The 17506-nt window shown below is 42.6% G+C and overlaps 1 protein-coding gene across 9 annotated transcripts; it reads left to right on the forward strand.

The window, feature by feature from the left end:
* Window positions 1-275: 275 nt before the first annotated feature.
* Window positions 276-17477, forward strand: LOC139335672 (MYND-type zinc finger-containing chromatin reader ZMYND8-like). Of its 9 annotated transcripts, none has more exons than XM_070969399.1 (21): window positions 276-422; window positions 516-744; window positions 5874-5944; window positions 6566-6729; window positions 8646-8789; window positions 9287-9400; window positions 9559-9651; window positions 10018-10105; window positions 10190-10245; window positions 10344-10421; window positions 10540-10655; window positions 10789-11264; window positions 11887-12015; window positions 12151-12312; window positions 12702-13214; window positions 13675-14151; window positions 14259-14407; window positions 14578-14658; window positions 14744-14822; window positions 14963-15202; window positions 16251-17477. In XM_070969399.1, exons 2-21 carry the CDS (start codon window positions 731-733, stop codon window positions 16430-16432), a joined length of 3426 nt encoding a protein of 1141 aa, XP_070825500.1. In that variant the 5' UTR covers window positions 276-422; window positions 516-730; the 3' UTR covers window positions 16433-17477. The 9 variants fall into 9 exon arrangements, with proteins under 9 accessions (XP_070825500.1, XP_070825493.1, XP_070825495.1 ...); XM_070969392.1 differs by having other exon boundaries at window positions 286-418; window positions 8568-8789; XM_070969394.1 differs by having other exon boundaries at window positions 289-422; window positions 8568-8789.
* The last annotated feature ends 29 nt before the right edge of the window (window positions 17478-17506 follow it).

Genomic DNA, 17506 nt, shown 5'->3' on the forward strand with positions numbered 1-17506 from the left:
CCACGACTAAGGTTATTACAGTAACAGCATTAATGTGTGACATAAAAAGGCCTAACTTCCTCTAAAGTCTAGGTCTCCTCTTTCCTTTACAACATACCGTACAAGTCTTTTGACTGTATAATTTCTCATTTTAGCTGTATTTATTTCTTTTTCTTTCCTTTCTTTTTTTTTACTCCAGACTGAATCGCCAAAATAGGTGAGGAGCTACAGCCTCTCTTTTCTCTGGAAACAGCCAAGAGGGAGGGAGGAGTTTAAACAAAGGCCCTCTCCACATTAAAAAAATGGAGTCTTGTGCAGAGAAGCCATGGTGTCCTGCTCCTCACACTCTACATGCTGCCATTTCTACTTCTAAAGCCTTCAAATAAGACAACTACCGCCAGATTCTACACTTGGAAGCTTTAAAAGATTGTTACATGGGGTTTGTATGTCAAAAATACTCATATTAATCATGTTATTTTGTGGTTTTAGGCCTAGCTGTCTGCTTATTTTTCTTCCCCTGTCTCTGACACTCACAGTGCTGCCCCTGCCTGCACTGAACAAAGATAATTACTCAGGAAACATTTCGGCCAATCAGACGCGGCCTTGTATCCTGCCTGTGAGGAGAGCGACCAGTCAGGATCTGGCTAACATCACTGGGGCCTGATCGCCTTGCCTGAAGAGCGGAGCCTTCCCCGGCTGAGAGTGTCCTCCATGTTTTATAAGTGTTGACATAACAGTGTGTCAGGCAGCCATGCATCCACAGAGGTAAGCTCTGTCTTTTTTATCTCAACTCTCTGATAACAACATGGCTTCCTTCTTGTTGTTGTGGTGACTGTTGGTTTCTCATGATAAATGTGCACACCTTAAAATCAGTTTAGTGTGCAGGAGGAGGAGGAGCTGGGTTGGATTGGAGGCCTCGCCAGGCCTCTCTGCTCCACAGCGCTGAGGGTGGGGGGTTGGGTAACGACTCTCACCCTTGCTCTCTCTCTGTGTCTCAGGGTCACATGGGTGCCCCAGACAACCAGGCTGCCATACAGGAGGCAGAGTGGACCATGGCAAATCCTTTTCCTTTTTTTATAATGCAAAAGAGAGTTAGATTTAGAAATGGCACCCACGTCTCCTTTCTGTTGTGGCAGTCTTGTGTTGTAGCCTGGCAGAGAAAGAATGGGGGATGGGCAATGGAGGAGGAGGGGGGGTATTATGTACCCTTTGTAAGTGGATTGGCTCTGTGCTGTTTTCTTGTGTGTCATGCCAGGCCAGGGAATAGACGTGGGGGGCAACAGATGTGCTTGTTAGGAGGACAAGGAGTGCAGTGCATAACTGAATACTGGTTTTCAGTCTAATATTTGCATGCGTGTGCGTAAAAAAGATCATTCAGAAACATAAAACTGAATGATTTGGTACATGATTAATACAACTGTACTGAGGACAAAGTGTCTGCAGGTTGGTCAGAGGATGGGCTCACATGAAACAAACCTTTTGTCAAAGGGCAGCACTCATCCAATTCCTCCAGTCTAATCTTTAGAAATAGTATGGTGAGACGCGGGTTACACACCGGTCTGTTTCCAGCCATGAGGCCTGAGTTCGCTGCCCACGGCTTCGTCAACTCTACAGCACTATTGTGAAACTGCTTCCTCCACTCTCTGATCCCCACACAGACAGTGGCCATTTTGTGCTGTAGAGAGCTCTTCTCTTCTAGCCTTCTCTTCACAGATCAGACAGCAGGACAGGGAAACAACGCGGGATGTGACATGTTGCATGTTTTTACATGGTCTGTGCGCTGTGAGAGAATTTACAGCTTTCATTTTGTCGTTTGCTTTGCTCTCTCTTTTCCCTTAATCTACTTTGCATTTTTTCTGTCTTTACACATACAGTAAAACAGACATGTTGTTGATCCGTGAGGTCCAGATAAAAAACTAAGCTTCTCTGTCACAGTATTTTATAAGAAATCTACACAAAGACAAGGTGTGTGAGGAAAGTCTTTAGTGTTTGTTGCCGTTTTCTGTTTTTCAGAGCACAGACTGTACATTGTGTTACATCATGTATCACAGTTTTAGCAGTCTCAACTGCGTGGGGGGAAACAAAGAATGCCTTCTTTCTCTTGTGGCCTGACATGTTTCCTCTACAGAAAATAGTAATGTTACAATCAGTATTTCCTCTCAGACCAGTCCCAAGTCCCTCTCTCTGTTAACCAAACCTTTACTACCGAATAGTAATGAGTTACCTCGACGTGCATGAGTGAGCCTGTAATATGAATGCTACCTTGATAATCAGAAATGTCAGCAATGCGTAGCGGCATGCTGTTCAAATAGTCTGGGCCTCTCTCTGAGGCAAAGTAGCCTATAAATGGCACGACATTGTTGAATAGCAGAACCATTGTATTATGCATCACAACCATGGATATAATCTCCCAAAAGGCCTTTTTCAAATCCCCTCTGGTGTATGCTGTCATAATCAAGAAGGGCAAGCTAAACTGAAGGAATATAAACAGTCTAATGCAGGGGGAAATGTCTGCATTGCAGCAAAAATGCTTTTTGAGAGGAAGAGGGGAGCCTGCACACTGTGATCCGTGTGGCATAGCACAGCCGACCAATAATGTTCCACCCTGTTGGCCCTCCAGCCAATTGCAGCTGCAGTTGAGGTTAAAGATTGACAATCAGAGGGAGAGCAGCAGGGAGAGCAAGGGCCTTCTGGAAAATTCCACAGCCATCTTTGATTCACCCTTTACAGCCTTATATAAAATCCAGGTCAAATTTTTCTTTTATACAGGATATTCCATGCATACTAATAGTTTACTTTGGTGTCGGGACATTGTTCTAAAACAGGCGACGTTATGTTGTTAAAATCATTATTTTATGAAAAATAGACTAGACATAATACCTCCTGCTTTTAATTATTTTGTTTTTGTTGATTTCAGGAAAGGCAAAAGCTAGTGGGATGCATTTCTTCTGTCTGCATGTGGTTGTTGGTCTTGGTCTGAATGTATCTTGTCATTTCATAGAACCTAATGATCTCTCTGGGGTTTTGTGTAGCGTGGTGAGTAGGCTGTTTTTTAGTCAGTGGCATTAATCCCAAGTGTTTTCAATGGCAGTTCCTGTGGAAAGAGTACGATATAATGCTTGCAATGAATGGCTTTCCCGGAGTGCCATATAGAAAGGCGGTTTATTCGGATATTTGTCTGTTTGATGTGTAAAAAGGTGTAGAGAAAAGCTTTGCCAGGATCTGAGTGTGGCTTCACAGTGTTTGTATCTCTTTCTTGAAAATGAAATCTAATTATTCTATGACAGCAGTATTCACTGGGAAGGAGGGAAGCCAAGATCGAAGACATAAAAAAAAAAGAGAGAGATGAGTGCTTCTCAGTTTGCTGGATTTTCTCGTGTCTCCCTCTCTGTGTTTCTCCTCCACCTCTGTGATCGGCCGTGGAGGTTTGTCTTCACATAGCTGTGTTTTTTAAAATGTTGGACTGTAATCTCCACAGATCTCTCTGGTCCTCCTGCGTGGATGTGCCAGTGCCTGAGTCTGAGCCTCGGAGTGGGGGATGGGGGAGAGGGGGGAGGGGAGCAAGCTGTGGCCTCCATTTTCTGTGACGAGAGAACCCTGCTCGTCTCTCACAGGAGAGGAATCTAAAGGCATTGACTCAGTGTTGTTTCCTTTTTGTCCATCAGGTACTACTTGCAGAGGGGAATACTGTCAGTGTTTTCTTGAACCCACGTCTCTCTGGAATATATCCCAGAATCTGCTGAGGATTTATTTGCCTAACTCTCCTTGTGTGATGGATCATAGCTCCTGATCAGAGAATGCCCTTTGGATCAGCATAATTTTTTACTGCTGGCCATCCTGTCTTCCTGGTAGTTGCAGCAATGTCTTGCCATTGGTATTAAGTGTGTGTGTGTGTAATGGAGGGTTGTGGCACTTTGTTCTGGTCCTGGTGATGGCTGGTGTTCTCTCTTTTCAGGGCTGTGGTACACATCGCAGAGCGACCTGGCTTACGTTTTCTTATTTTCATGTGGGCCTCGTTTGTTCAGTCAGTCCGGAACAGGAAGGCCCCGGAGGGGTTGGGGTGTGTGTTTGTGTGTGTGTGTGTGTGTTTGTGTGTGTGTGTGTGTGTGTGTGTGTGTACTTGTATGTATGTGTGACTGTTGGCAGGCTGAACCAAGGTACCCATATGCTACAGACCGTGCACATTATGATGAAGTTTCAGTTTGATAAGCTGTGCGTGTGATTGCCGGTTTGAGTGCCTGAAAGAGCAAGGAATGTATTTAGAATTAGATTAGATTGTGAGCTACAGTGTTGACTGAGTAGCAGTATTTGGCATTTTGCTTGGTAGAAAGAATTTCTTTAATCATTGTTAAACCTCCTGAATTGTGAAGCAAACATAATGGTTGACTTGGTGTTTAAAGGAGTATAGCTTTAATGGCTGATGTCATCACATCCAATCTCTTTTACAGTTGGGTTTCATATCTGATTCATTAAACCCTTCAGGATATGCTTTTCAACCACCATATGCCTGAACTGACACTTGATCAGCTTTGTGTGGAATGTCTCTTTAAGGCTGGAGGAGGGGACATAAAGAACATTCTTTTACTTTCAGAGGAGAGAAAGAGAGGCTTATCCCACGAGTGTGGTTGACCTTTGAGTCGTAGCCTGTAAACCCATCATCCTAGCTGGAAACCAGAGCTGCAGCCAGTGCTATGAAATGGTCAAGTGTGTGACCTGTCAGGGGTCCTTGCAAGGGTTTTCTTCTCGGGGCTTGTGAATAAAGGCGACATCTTTGGAACAAGGCCCTCTGTTGCTCTGACAAAGGAGGAGCCAAACACTCAAAGACTTTCATTTATCGCCAGAGTCTTTTTATTCCCTTGGTTTTTTTTCTCAGAGGAAATGAGAGGAGAGCAGGACAGGAGACCCGGGAAAATGGGCTTTTCCCGCATTAGATGTGCATGCTGGAGTTACTGTAATCTTTGCAACTGCATCCTGTATTAATCAATGATATCAATATTGGCCTGTTTACATCAATTTGTAAACAGCAGTAGATTGGGCCGATATTTTGAGCTATGATTTTAAAAACACACATTTTTATGTAACTCCACAATTATGTATGTGAGTATATCCTCAATAGGAAATATGTGGTGTCAGATTTACACATTCGGTGATGGACAGTGAAATAAACATGCTTTCGGCCAGCAGAGCTATTTCAAATATGCCCGTGGTGAAGATTTAGGCCACAAATATTTAGATAGACCTTGCCTCAAGCTCGTTATTTGGATGTCTTGCTATTGGTCTCCAAGAATGGGCCCAAATCCTCTGAGGGTACCCTGTTGTTACTGAAGGGTCTTGAGGTGTAGCTGAAACACGTTAATTGCCATGAGACACCGTCTCTCCGGTAGTATGGACCGACTCCGTCTGACTCTCTCCTTACTCTAGGACTATTCACCATTTGTTTCAAACAAAGCGCAGCAAAGATCGGGACAGAGTCAGACCACAGCCTACTGCTGCAGTCTCTCCTGAAGGACGGAGGTGCAGAGTAATGTCAGCTAAACGGCCCTATGTGTTGCTGTGAATATAAACTTGTGCGTAGCGGAGAGGAGTGTTGCCATGGTGATTGTTACCGTTCTCTCTCTTGAAACATAAAGACTATATTCAGGCTCGTTTGTCACCGATAATATGGAAAGGATTTGAACTTCGCACCACGATGTCAAAGATGTGCTGAAATCAAATGACAACAATAACAATGGAAACCTGCAGAGTCCCTATTGACAGATCCTCTGGGACTGGGGTGCCTTAGGTGGTGTTCCACTTGTTTACTGTTATGCTGATGTGGTTTCTGAACACCCTTTCTGACTTTGTGTTTGCCTCTCTTTCTGTGTTTCTGTGTGCTCTTGTTCGGTGCTCTGCAGTCTGGCTGAGGACGAGGTAAAGACAGAGTCTGATGTGGTAGAGGGGATGGATGCATCTGTACGATCCAAAGGTAAGTCTCTTAGGCCGGGTAGCTCGCGTTAGGAGTCGAACATCTTAGGTGTCTTAGTTTCAGAGACGGTCAAGGTTATTTACTCTAAGTTTCAAAAGCAGCGTAATGCATTTTGTTGCTCTTGTAGGGCTGCAAAGATAATCCATCACGCCTGGCTGCCTGGCTGTTTAGATTTTGTGTGAAGTATCAACACAGGGTCTTGTGAGGTTAGAGAGAGCCTTCTAGATATGTGTTACTGTCAACTGGTAATTTCATATGTGGCATCTTCAGTTATAGTTTTGTGGATCAGTGTGCTGTCAGCCGATGTTTATGTCATCATGTAAAAAATCTATAAGCCGAACGCTGCATCTGAACATCAAATTACTCATCTGAAACGGACTTGCTTCAGTTTGCACTTCCTTGGTTTCTCAGTCAGCTCCAGGAATGTGGGAGGATGGGATCGATGTGTTATGGTTTCTGATTGTTTTCACCCTCTTGATTTATTCTTGGTATAGCTAAATTACTGTCACAGAGCCTGATTTTAATCCTCTTAAGCTTGTGTAATGTGCCGGACTTGAGTGCAGTGAACAGTACAAGCCTGTCTCTTGTTGTGTGATGACCTGATTGTCTTTCTGCATCCAGTCCCTGACCCACCAGGGTCAGCCGAAAGACCAGTGGCACCGCAGAAGAGAAAGGTGTCGAGTCCCACTCATTCCTCCAATGGCCACTCTCCCTCAGACACCTCCCCCAGCCCTATCAAGAAAAAGAAGAAGCCAGGGGCTGTGAACTGTAACAACAAAGACCAGGTAAGAGCTCCGGTATGCTCATTTCAAAATCTGGCGTGTTCTCAAAGGCTGCGGATTACGGTGGTGGGGGCAAATGCCAGTGTACCCGCTGCAAGTAGAGGTTGGTCCTTTCGCACCAGAATATGGAGTTAGCAAAGGAGATGGTGCCAAAACTGATCCAAAACAAAGACAATGTGAGTTTGGACTGCTTTGTCTTCCACCCAGCCAGCAGTTCATTATGTTCCAAACCAAGTCACCTCATTGAAAGGGCAACAAACTGTTGAAAAATACAAAGGGCTGTGTTATGATTGAAAAGAAGTATGTATGACTTGTTATGCGTCCTTGTCAGAAATCAAATGTGTTTGTTGTTCTGAAGACCCGCACTCAAAGGCGGAGTGAAAAGCCTACCGTCACAGAGAGGACGGTCACTCCTTGAATACATTCATGTTGTTGTACACACAAAAGTGGCATAAATATATGAGTAAATAATTAAAATAGAGCGTTTTGAGTTCAAACCCAGGCTCCTTTCTCATCGCCACACAGCTGGCCAACCACAGCAAGACGTGGGTGTGAATGTCGGATTGTTGTTTCCAGAAAGTTTTTGGACACAGCAACCCCTAATCCAGAGTCGGAAAGCTGTGGGGGGAGGGGGGTTATTTGACCATCCAAAGCGCAGTTCTGACAGGGTTATACTGGTGCCTTTAGTCTTCTTCTCTAACACTGACCACCTGAAATTACCTGAGAGAACACGCCAGTTTTGATTTTGACTGTAGTATACTGTCAACTTAAAGATGGACAAACGTCCTGATGTGACCTGCTGTGTCTTGTTGTGATTGGTGTGTTGTGTTTGTGTGAAGCGGTGCCATGAATGCATGGTCCACTCACAGTTACTGTATTATTTTGAGACATTTTGCATTTGTGCTATTATCAATCACCTATGGTACTTTATGTCCTGTTGTTTTGCTGAGTTTAACTGCTATGCATTTTGGTGATATATGACTCTGATGGTATTATCTGCTTGCCACATGAATGTGGTGCTGAGTGATTCCCTTTAGCCTTTTAGTTCTCTGAACATGCATGATATTGAAAGATAATTTTAGAAATATTTTGATAGGTGTGTGAACATAGAAAATGACTTGATAGTACGTTTATAATGTATGCTATGATTCTCAAATGAACTGCAACTGAATTTTACCTCAACTGATGAAAAATTAGGAACAAACACAGATTTGGTGTAAGCTCAAGTGAACCTGATGGCAATCATCTGATGACGATATATTCTCTGAGGCAACAGCCAGTGTTTCAGAGTTTCCAGTATATCCAGCAGATATCTGTTTAACAGATTGTTCAAAACTACTCAGAGTACAAAAGGAAACCTGAATGCTTCTTGCCTACAGATTCTGCATTCAAATGCTGATATCTGTTTAGAGATAGTGATTGTGATGGTGATCACAGTGTAAAACTACTGATACTGGCTCAGGACTGTGAAACATCATCTTTAGCTGTGAAAACATATGCGTCAGCTTCTATTGAGCCATTAGTAGCACTGGTAAAGTACCAGTTGGGTACTTATCAGAGAACCATATCATGCATGGTGTTTACTCTCAGGTGAAACCCTTAAGCTCACACCCTAAAACCTGTTAGGTCAGTCTTGTTTGACTCACAGTTGAAACAGTCATATGAGTAGATGTTCAGATAGTTTGCTTAATGCATTAAAAGGTTGTGTGTTGGGTTTATTGCCTTGACTTACCCTGCTTATCCCACCCTACTGTTGCCTTGTTTCTGTTGCACTGCACCTTTTTTGTGTTCCTGCGTGTTTTTTGAAACCTGCCCCCCTGTTTCTCTTGCCTGCATTTCAGTCAGAGCTAAGACATGGTCCCTTTTACTATATGAAGCAGCCAGCACTCACCACAGACCCTGTTGATGTTGTACCGCAGGACGGCAGGAATGACTTCTACTGCTGGCTGTGCCACCGCGAGGGCCAGGTGCTCTGCTGTGAGCTCTGCCCCAGGGTGTACCACGCCAAGTGCCTCAAACTACCAGCCGAGCCCGAGGGCGACTGGTTCTGTCCAGAGTGTGAGGTATCTCGCTGAAGACGTGTGTGTGTGTGGGTGTACACAAACAATTGTGGGACTCAATGCACAATCTTGCTTGCTTGGTTGACAAAAGTGGTGTCAGACTATGTGCCATGAGCGGCTTCAGGTAGAGAGGAGGAACAAAGCAATGAAAACACCTGTTTTTGTCTGTGGTTGATCAGGAAACCTACAGACTCTCGGCCCCTCCATGACACATGGTGTGACACTTCTGCAGGCTAATTGCGCACACTACAAGTCTGAGAGATGTTGGTTAAAGTTTTGATCTGCTTCTTTATTTTTAAGGAAATTTGATATGCACTTATTGTCATTGGCAAAATTTAAAGTATACGTACAAGCTAAATCAAAAGACAGCAGATACTGTAAACTTTACAAAAGTTAACATGTAAATTTATATTAGTAACAGTGTTCAGTTCTTTTGCTTGGTGTTGTTTTTTTCTTATGTTCATTAATATCATTAATTATTAAATTTTTTGTTTTTGCAGAAAATAACAGTTGCTGAGTGCATTGAAACTCAGAGCAAAGCAATGACAATGCTCACAATAGACCAACTTTCCTACTTGCTCAAATTCGCACTCCAAAAGATTAAACAGCCTGGGGTAAGACTTATAACTGTATACTTGTTTAATAGGTGTCTTACAACCTAAAGAAATAGTTTATATTCAAACACAAATTTCAAGAAAATATAACAAAAATGAGACATCCAAATTTTGACTCATGCCCGTTTCTTTTGTTCATATTTGTCTAAACTGAGCAGACTGAGCCTTTTCAGAAGCCTGTGTCTCTGGAACAGCATCCCGACTATGCTGAGTACATTTTCCACCCCATGGACCTGTGTACTTTAGAGAAGGTAACATTATTTATTTTCTTTCACATAAAATTTGTAACAACAGAACGCACAGAGAAATTTACCAAAAGTCTTACAAAATGCTAAATGTAGAGTGGCACTCGATCCGATTTGCATCGTGAGGACACATTAAGCGTGGGAATCGCATATTGAAATCATAAAGAAATACAAGTGAGGCAGCAACAAACATATATATATAAGAGAGAATAGACTAGCATACAACTCTACGTAACACAGCACACAACATTACCATACAATACTATGGAGCAATATCTCCTGTCTCCTGGCTCATCTTTTACCATATTTAATAGATGATTATCTTCACTGAGGTATCGTGTCTTTAATTTGGATATTTTTGTTTTTTCATAGAATATCAAAAAGAAGATGTATGGCTGCACTGAAGCCTTTCTTGCTGATATGAAATGGATCTTACACAACTGTATCATCTACAATGGAGGTTGGCCACTTTGATATATATCAGTAATCCCGCTACTCTACTAATTTAAGACAATAGAAATTAATCCTGTGACTTTTTTTCCAGGTAATCACAAATTAACAGCAACTGCAAAAGTCATTGTCAAGATCTGCGAACATGAGGTAAAGACGCTTTTCTACCTTAATAATACCAATGATTCTGAAGATGTGAAGATGATAATGAATCAATTATATGTTTCTTATTTAATATCTACTTCTAGATGAATGAGATTGAGGTGTGTCCAGAGTGCTACCTGTCTTCATGCCAAAAAAGGGACAACTGGTTTTGTGAGCCATGTGTAGGTCCTTTACTCAGTCTTACATAATATGTTACAGCAGTGTTTATAAGTTTTGTTGTAGATGTCTGATCTGTAAGGTACTTATTATTATTTTTTTTTTTGCTTTTTACCCTGATAGAGTCAACCCCACCCCCTGGTCTGGGCGAAGCTAAAGGGCTTTCCCTTCTGGCCAGCAAAAGCACTTCGGGAAAAGGACGCGCAGGTAGACGCACGCTTCTTTGGGCAACATGACAGGTGAGATGAGCTTTGTAGAGGAAATTGGTTCTATGTATTAGGGTTGTTGGATCAAAGCTAAACCAGGAATGGTCTCCTGGTTGATCTAATATGGTAAATAGCTTATTGTGCTTCTCATTGTGTTCTTAATTAGGGCCTGGGTCCCAATCAATAACTGCTACCTCATGTCCAAAGAGATCCCTTTCTCTGTGAAGAAAACCAAGAGCATTTTCAACAGTGCCATGCAAGAGATGGAAGTCTATGTGGAAAACATTCGCAAGAAATTTGGGGTCTTCAACTATGCACCCTTCCGCACTCCCTACACACCCAATAACCAGCTTCAGATGTTACTGGACCCGTCCAATCCTGGTGCTGGGACGGTGAAAACAGAGAAACCGGATAAACTTCGCTTCAGCTTTGATATAACTGCGTCTCCTAAAATGGTCCTCGGCAAGAGTTCCACACCCAGTGGCATGACTCGAAGGGTCTCCATGACAGACATGCCTCGGTCTCCCATGAGCACCAACTCCTCAGTTCACACAGGCTCAGATGGGGAGCAGGATATGGAAAAGGCCAGCAGGAATCCTGCCTTCCACTACAGCACTGGAGAGGAATCAATGGACTGTACTGGTAAGTAAATGTTAAAGTGGCTTTAATTGAAATTTTTACAATAGCAATGTCTCAAATGATGATGTGAAAACAATGTGACAATGTGGAAGGCGTCGCTTGTACAGATCCATCAGACAATAAGAGAGAGTGAGCTTATTGTTTAGCTGTATGGCCAACAATTTCACTGTTTTAGTTAACTCTCACTGCTCTCTCAAAGTGTTGTTTTCAGCTTCAGCAGGCTGCTGTTTTCAACTACAAAGCTCCAGAAACCGACTGAACACTACCTGCTCTGCAGCAATCGGCAGACAGACAATTAGCTAAAGAGTCAGATGTTTGCTTCAGGAGTTCTTAGAGACCAAAAACAGAGCAAAAAGAAAAGTGATTATTAGACGTATGTCTGCAAGGCTCCAGGGCCACGACTTCAAATGAATGATAATGTTGCTCTGTTAGCAACTGTTAGCTAACAAGTGTGCCATAACAGCTTCAAAGGTAATGATACTTCAGTGTTCACAACGTTGTTTTAAGGTTACATCACTCTGGGTGTGTAGCCATGAGTGATGCCATTTTTAAAACTTTTTACCTCTGAATGTAAAACAAAAATAACTAAACTTGTTTTTTTTTGTTATTGTTGTTGTAATTACAGCATCGCCTGTATCAGGGAAGATGGGTCCTGCAGGCAGCGTCGCAGGCAGCCCAAAGCCCTTTAACCCTGGACTGGTGCCCAAGCAGGAGAGAACTGCAGGCACAGGTGGCATCCTCAATCTCAACCTGGGTCAGTACCAACAGCACAAATACAGTATACTGCAGCGATGGTGTCATAAAGGCGTAATAATCAACATATCATCATGTTGAATGTGTCGTCACGTTGAATTTGTGCTGAAATCAAATGTTTACCTGTTCCTTTCAGATCGGGTGAAGGCTGAGATGGACCTGAAGGAGCTGAGTGAGACCGTGCAACAACAGCAGCAGCAAAATCAGCAACAACAGGGAGGATCAATGGCCCTCACTACCCCAAAGAGACCCATCAGGAGCCTGGACAAGACTATTGAAAGCTGCAAGGCACAGCTCGGTACATGCACACATTTCACCTTTTTTTGAAGTTTGTTCTTGTACTGCACATGTCACGCTGTGCTGAATGTAGTTAGTGATATCAACCCTAATAACAAAGTTTTCCAGCACTTTCAAAAGTACGTAATTTTTTTTGTGCAATATAGTCCATTTGCAAAAGAATCAAATTTTATATTTTGATACGGTGAATTATGGATATGATGAATTTTGAGATTTTTGCTCAACAGTGTTGAAACGTGATGTCGGACACATTGTAACTGCTCCTCATTTAGGGACCAGTTTGTCAGGCTGTTATTAAAGAAAAAAGTCTATTTCTTCATTCCACTCTTACAAAAAGCATTTTAACTCTTCTAAAAACGTATAATCAACAGTGTTTACCTCTCCTTACAGGGATAGATGAGATCTCTGAAGATGTGTATAAAGGTGTGGATCACAGTGACTCCGAGGACTCTGAGAAATCTGACTCGAGTGACAGCGAGTATCTCAGCGACGAGGAACACAAGCCAAAGAGCTCCGCCCAGGACGACAAAGACAAAGCGGAGAGAAAAAGGCCCAAAGCGAGCACGGATGGAGAGATTAAGGAGGGAGTTACAGGGACAGCGGATAAAGCCACCCCTGATCCTCTGCTCAAAGACAAGCAGGGTAGTAGTGGCCCAGATAGGGACCTCCAGGACAAGCCCAGAACGCCCCAGTCTCAGCCCCTCACTGACAAGCCCAAAGCCCCAGAGGAGGGCAGAGCAGCCACTGCCACATCAGTGGCTGAGCAAGACTCTGATTCTGAAAGAGAGCTGGTGATTGACCTGGGGGATGAACATGGAGGCCGTGACTCAAAGAGGGCGAGAAGAGAACCCGGGGCTTCTGCTGCCAAAACTCCCAAAGAGTCTAACGTTGCCAAGTTGGAAGGTGAGGCTTTGATATACTGTATTAAGTGTTCTCCTGTCATTGTCATTATGACCTGTGTCTCAATCAGGAAACAATATCCTCATGTTATAATGGTAGAACACAGTCGCAGTGAGTTGCAGGCCAGTGTGAGGTTCAATGCAAGTCCATCAAAATGAAAACATGTCACACAACTCCTCTTCAGTTCACCGTGCTTTATTCACTAAGTGTTCTCTGTCTTGTCTTCAGTGTGGTGTCAAACTTTTATACATACAGTGGATGGATCAGTGAGTGTGTGTGATAAATCACCATAGATAATAACCATTCTAATGTGATCATCGTCCCAAAGATGCTACCTCTCCAGTAGATTCTACAAAAATTACTTGAATTTGTTATTTAGTCCTCTTGGTCTCATGGCGTCCCATTTAGAAAACCAGAATGCCTCTCTCTTAAGGAGCAGTATTACTTTTTTTTTTTTGCCCAGGTAAAGTGCCTTCATCTGCTGCAGCAGCTGCACCATCACGGGAAACCAGCTCTAACTTGAAAGACTCTTTGCAACCTGCTATCACAGCAGCCCTCAACCTGGTTTCCACTACAGCTTCTGGTCAGCCCAGTGCCAACACAGCCACCAGTGGATCCACCAGTGCTCCCTCTCCTGCCTCCACCTCAGTCTCCACATCATCCCCAGCACCTGCAGCTGTAAAGAAACAGCGCCCTCTACTGCCTAAAGAGACAGCTCAGGCTGTGCAGCGGGCAGTGGTGTGGAATCCAACCAAGTTCCAGACGTCCTCTCAGAAGTGGCATATGCAGAAGGTGCAGAGGCAACAGCAGCATGGAGAGCAGTCAGCAGTGCAGACACAGGCCCAGAGTCAAGGGCAGACACGCAGTCCACAGCAGCCACAGTCACAACAGCAGAACTCCTCCTCGAGTACCCGCTATCAGACCAGACAAGCAGTCAAGGGTATATACACATAATCAGTTGTCCCAACATTAAGTTTAAAATAATAGAATAAAATGTATGTTAAAACATGTATAATTTCTTTTTTTTTTCACTTTTATCTACTGCAGTGCAACAAAAAGACGTGCCTCCGAATGCTTCCTCATCATCAGCTGCCCAGGTCACATCTGGGAGTTCCTCCTCTTTCATGTCAGGAGACTTGCAGATCCCCACAGTCTCAGCCGACGTGGCTGCAGATATAGCCAAGTACACAAACAAAGTATGTTAGAATCCTCAGCTCTGTGATTAAATGCGGGAAATTAGAAAAGGCTGCATTAGTGGCTTTTTAACTTCGTATAAATTGAATTACTCCTCTGTTCACTTCATTTTTGTAGGATGAAAGGAGTTAAAATTGTGGACTAATATCATGTTTTTGCCAAAACTCTGCAGATCATGGACACAATAAAAGGGACAATGACTGAAATCTACAATGACCTTTCCAAAAGCACATCAGGAAACACAATTGCAGAGGTACATTCTGACATATAATCTGATGCTTATGAATGTGTCACAGTGATACTTCACAAGTTTTGATCCCTGTGTATTTTTGCCACAGATTCGACGGTTAAGGATAGAGATTGAAAAGCTCCAGTGGCTGCATCAGCAAGAGCTGTCAGAGATGAAGCACAATCTTGGTAAGTTTCCTGCTTCCAGGAATGTGTCACCACACCTCCTGAGAGCTGATGTACTACTGACCCAGTCTTTCAAAGACAGATGTTTCTTTTTCTACACATGGCGTGAGTTTCAACTTTTATTTTGTCTCACTTACATGCAGAACTGACGATGGCAGAGATGAGGCAGAGCCTGGAGCAGGAAAGAGAACGCTTGGTGGCCGAGGTGAAAAAGCAGACGGAGTCGGAAAAGCAGCAGGCCGTGGACGAGACCAAGAAGAAACAGTGGTGCGCCAACTGCAGGAAAGAGGCCATCTTCTACTGCTGCTGGAATACAAGTTACTGTGATTACCCCTGCCAGCAAGCCCACTGGCCAGAACACATGAAGTCCTGCACACAGTCAGGTAACATAAACACACTCATGGTGCATTAGGGTGTCCAGTATATAGAGTAAATTGGGGCAGCTTGCTTTGATAAAGTAACATCTAACATCTGTTTTTGGTTTATGTTGGGTGCTGTGATGCACAGAGCTGTCACACAGTGGTTTGGCAACTAGGTTAATGTAGTCTCTCAAAGATACTCAGAGGAAGAGGCGGACAAAAATATTATGCTCAACTCCTTTATTATTCAGTCATTGGTTACTTTAAGTTTGTCATGTTACAGTGAAGCTATCGCTGGCAAAGAAATCTTTATTTTCAGGCTCCCTCCAACAGTGCTCCTACAATATGGAAGATTTGACGTAACTATGTTTTGTGTGATTCACTGGTTTAATTTATAATTTAGTAATATTTATGTATTTATTTGAATTGGTGTGTTTGTTTACTTCCATGTTTCGTGCCTGAGGACCCTCTTGAAATCAAGACAGTGCATCTCAAGGGGTCCCTGATTATTCTAATGATTTAAATTGAAAATGAAAGTTATTGGACCGCTTTTTTTTCTTAATTGTTTGGAAATAGACAAAATTGTTGTTTTTTAATGTTCAATCTGAAATTCTAAGGCAGCTGCTTGTCCACACTTACTATTGATTATGCTATTATTATGCTGCATTATCTTGTAACTGACGTCAAATGAACGTGACACCACCCCAAACACAGCCTATCATCCGTTATTCATCTTATAAACATCATCCCCACAGTCACCTAGCCCCTTTCAACCCAAGCACTCAATCCCTCTGAGGCCAACATAATGTAACCAGCTGAAAAAGTATAGTTTGACTTTGCAGTACAAATACATCAGGTTACCTCATCATTGTGTTTTATGGACACAACATTTCCTCTTATCCAACCTGTGAGATAAATTTTGCACACACACACACACACACACACACACACACACACACACACACACACACACATACACACACACACACACACACACACACACACACACAAGAAGATATACAATACAGCAAAATGTCCATGTTCTCATTTTATGTTTTGCTTTTCCTTCCAGCCACAGCTTCGCAGCAGGAGCCAGAAGCAGAGCCCAACTCAGACCCTTCAGTTAAATCATCAGGTCACTCTCCGGCCACACAGACCCTGCCCTCAGCAGCAGGATCCATATCAGACAAAAGCAACTCTCCCACATACATTATGGACAAGAGCAAGGACAGTGCTGGTGTTACTGTGACCTAACTGCTACACTACGGATTCTCTCGCACATTTTGCCAGGCTGCGGGGCTTGTTGCATCAAACTTAAAGCTTGAAGGCCTGCACCTCTGTGACAAATCACCTTGATTTTTCCATTTCCATATGTACATCTGCTTGGTGGACATCTTTTTTTGGTTCATCTTTCATCTCTCAGTTTCCACAAGTCTGTGTTCAGGTGGATTCACCATGTGAAAGTAGTCTGTCTCGAGAAATAAAATGTGAGTCTGTATGTTTTCATACTGTAGCTTTGTTATAGCTCTGTTACCACTTTGTTTCAAGTTTGAGCAAGATTGTATCAACCCACAGAATATTTGCTACATTCATAATTTCAATGCTGCTCTAAAGTACTTCATGGCTATTTTATTTTGTTGGTTGCTCTCCGTATAATGACAAAAACATTTTAACGGCCATCAGCAGTTGATGCTCATTTATCATGGTGCCATCAGAGGTATTTTGAGTTATGCAAGTTTCATCTTTATGTTTTAAACCATGTCTGCTTCATGTCAAGTGAGGTATTTTGAGTAATGCAAGTTTAAACATGTTTTCAACTATGTCCTCTTCATATGAGCGGCGGCATTTTTGGCTCATACCAGTTTTGTATGGTTGTTTCACATTGTATAGACCTACATAAAAAATATCTGTGATTTATTAAAAAGAACTAAAAAATTTAAACTGTACAAAGTTTTTGTAAGAAAATACCTGAACAATATTTATAGTGTTATATGTTTTTATAGTATGTTTAATGAAATCACATTTCTATGTGTCTAAACAAAGTTATTTGAAAATAAATTACTTCACATGAATGTCAGCTCCGAGCGACGTCTCTGTTAAACTGGTTGTTCAAAGCTGATGTAAAGCCTGATCAGACTGTGTGGAAGAACTGAGTAGGCATAAATAGAAACTGCATTTTGGCTGGATATTATTTCCTGTGAGCATGTCTGTTTTGAGCTTGTGTCTCGTTCGTGTTTACATATTGTAAATATAATAAATGGACTCGTGAAGAAAAAATAAAAACGCTCTGATCAACATAGTATAGTGCACCTTGAGTCATTATTCAGT

This window comes from Chaetodon trifascialis, chromosome 8 (genome assembly GCF_039877785.1).
Source record: "Chaetodon trifascialis isolate fChaTrf1 chromosome 8, fChaTrf1.hap1, whole genome shotgun sequence".
NCBI lineage: Eukaryota > Metazoa > Chordata > Actinopteri > Chaetodontiformes > Chaetodontidae > Chaetodon > Chaetodon trifascialis.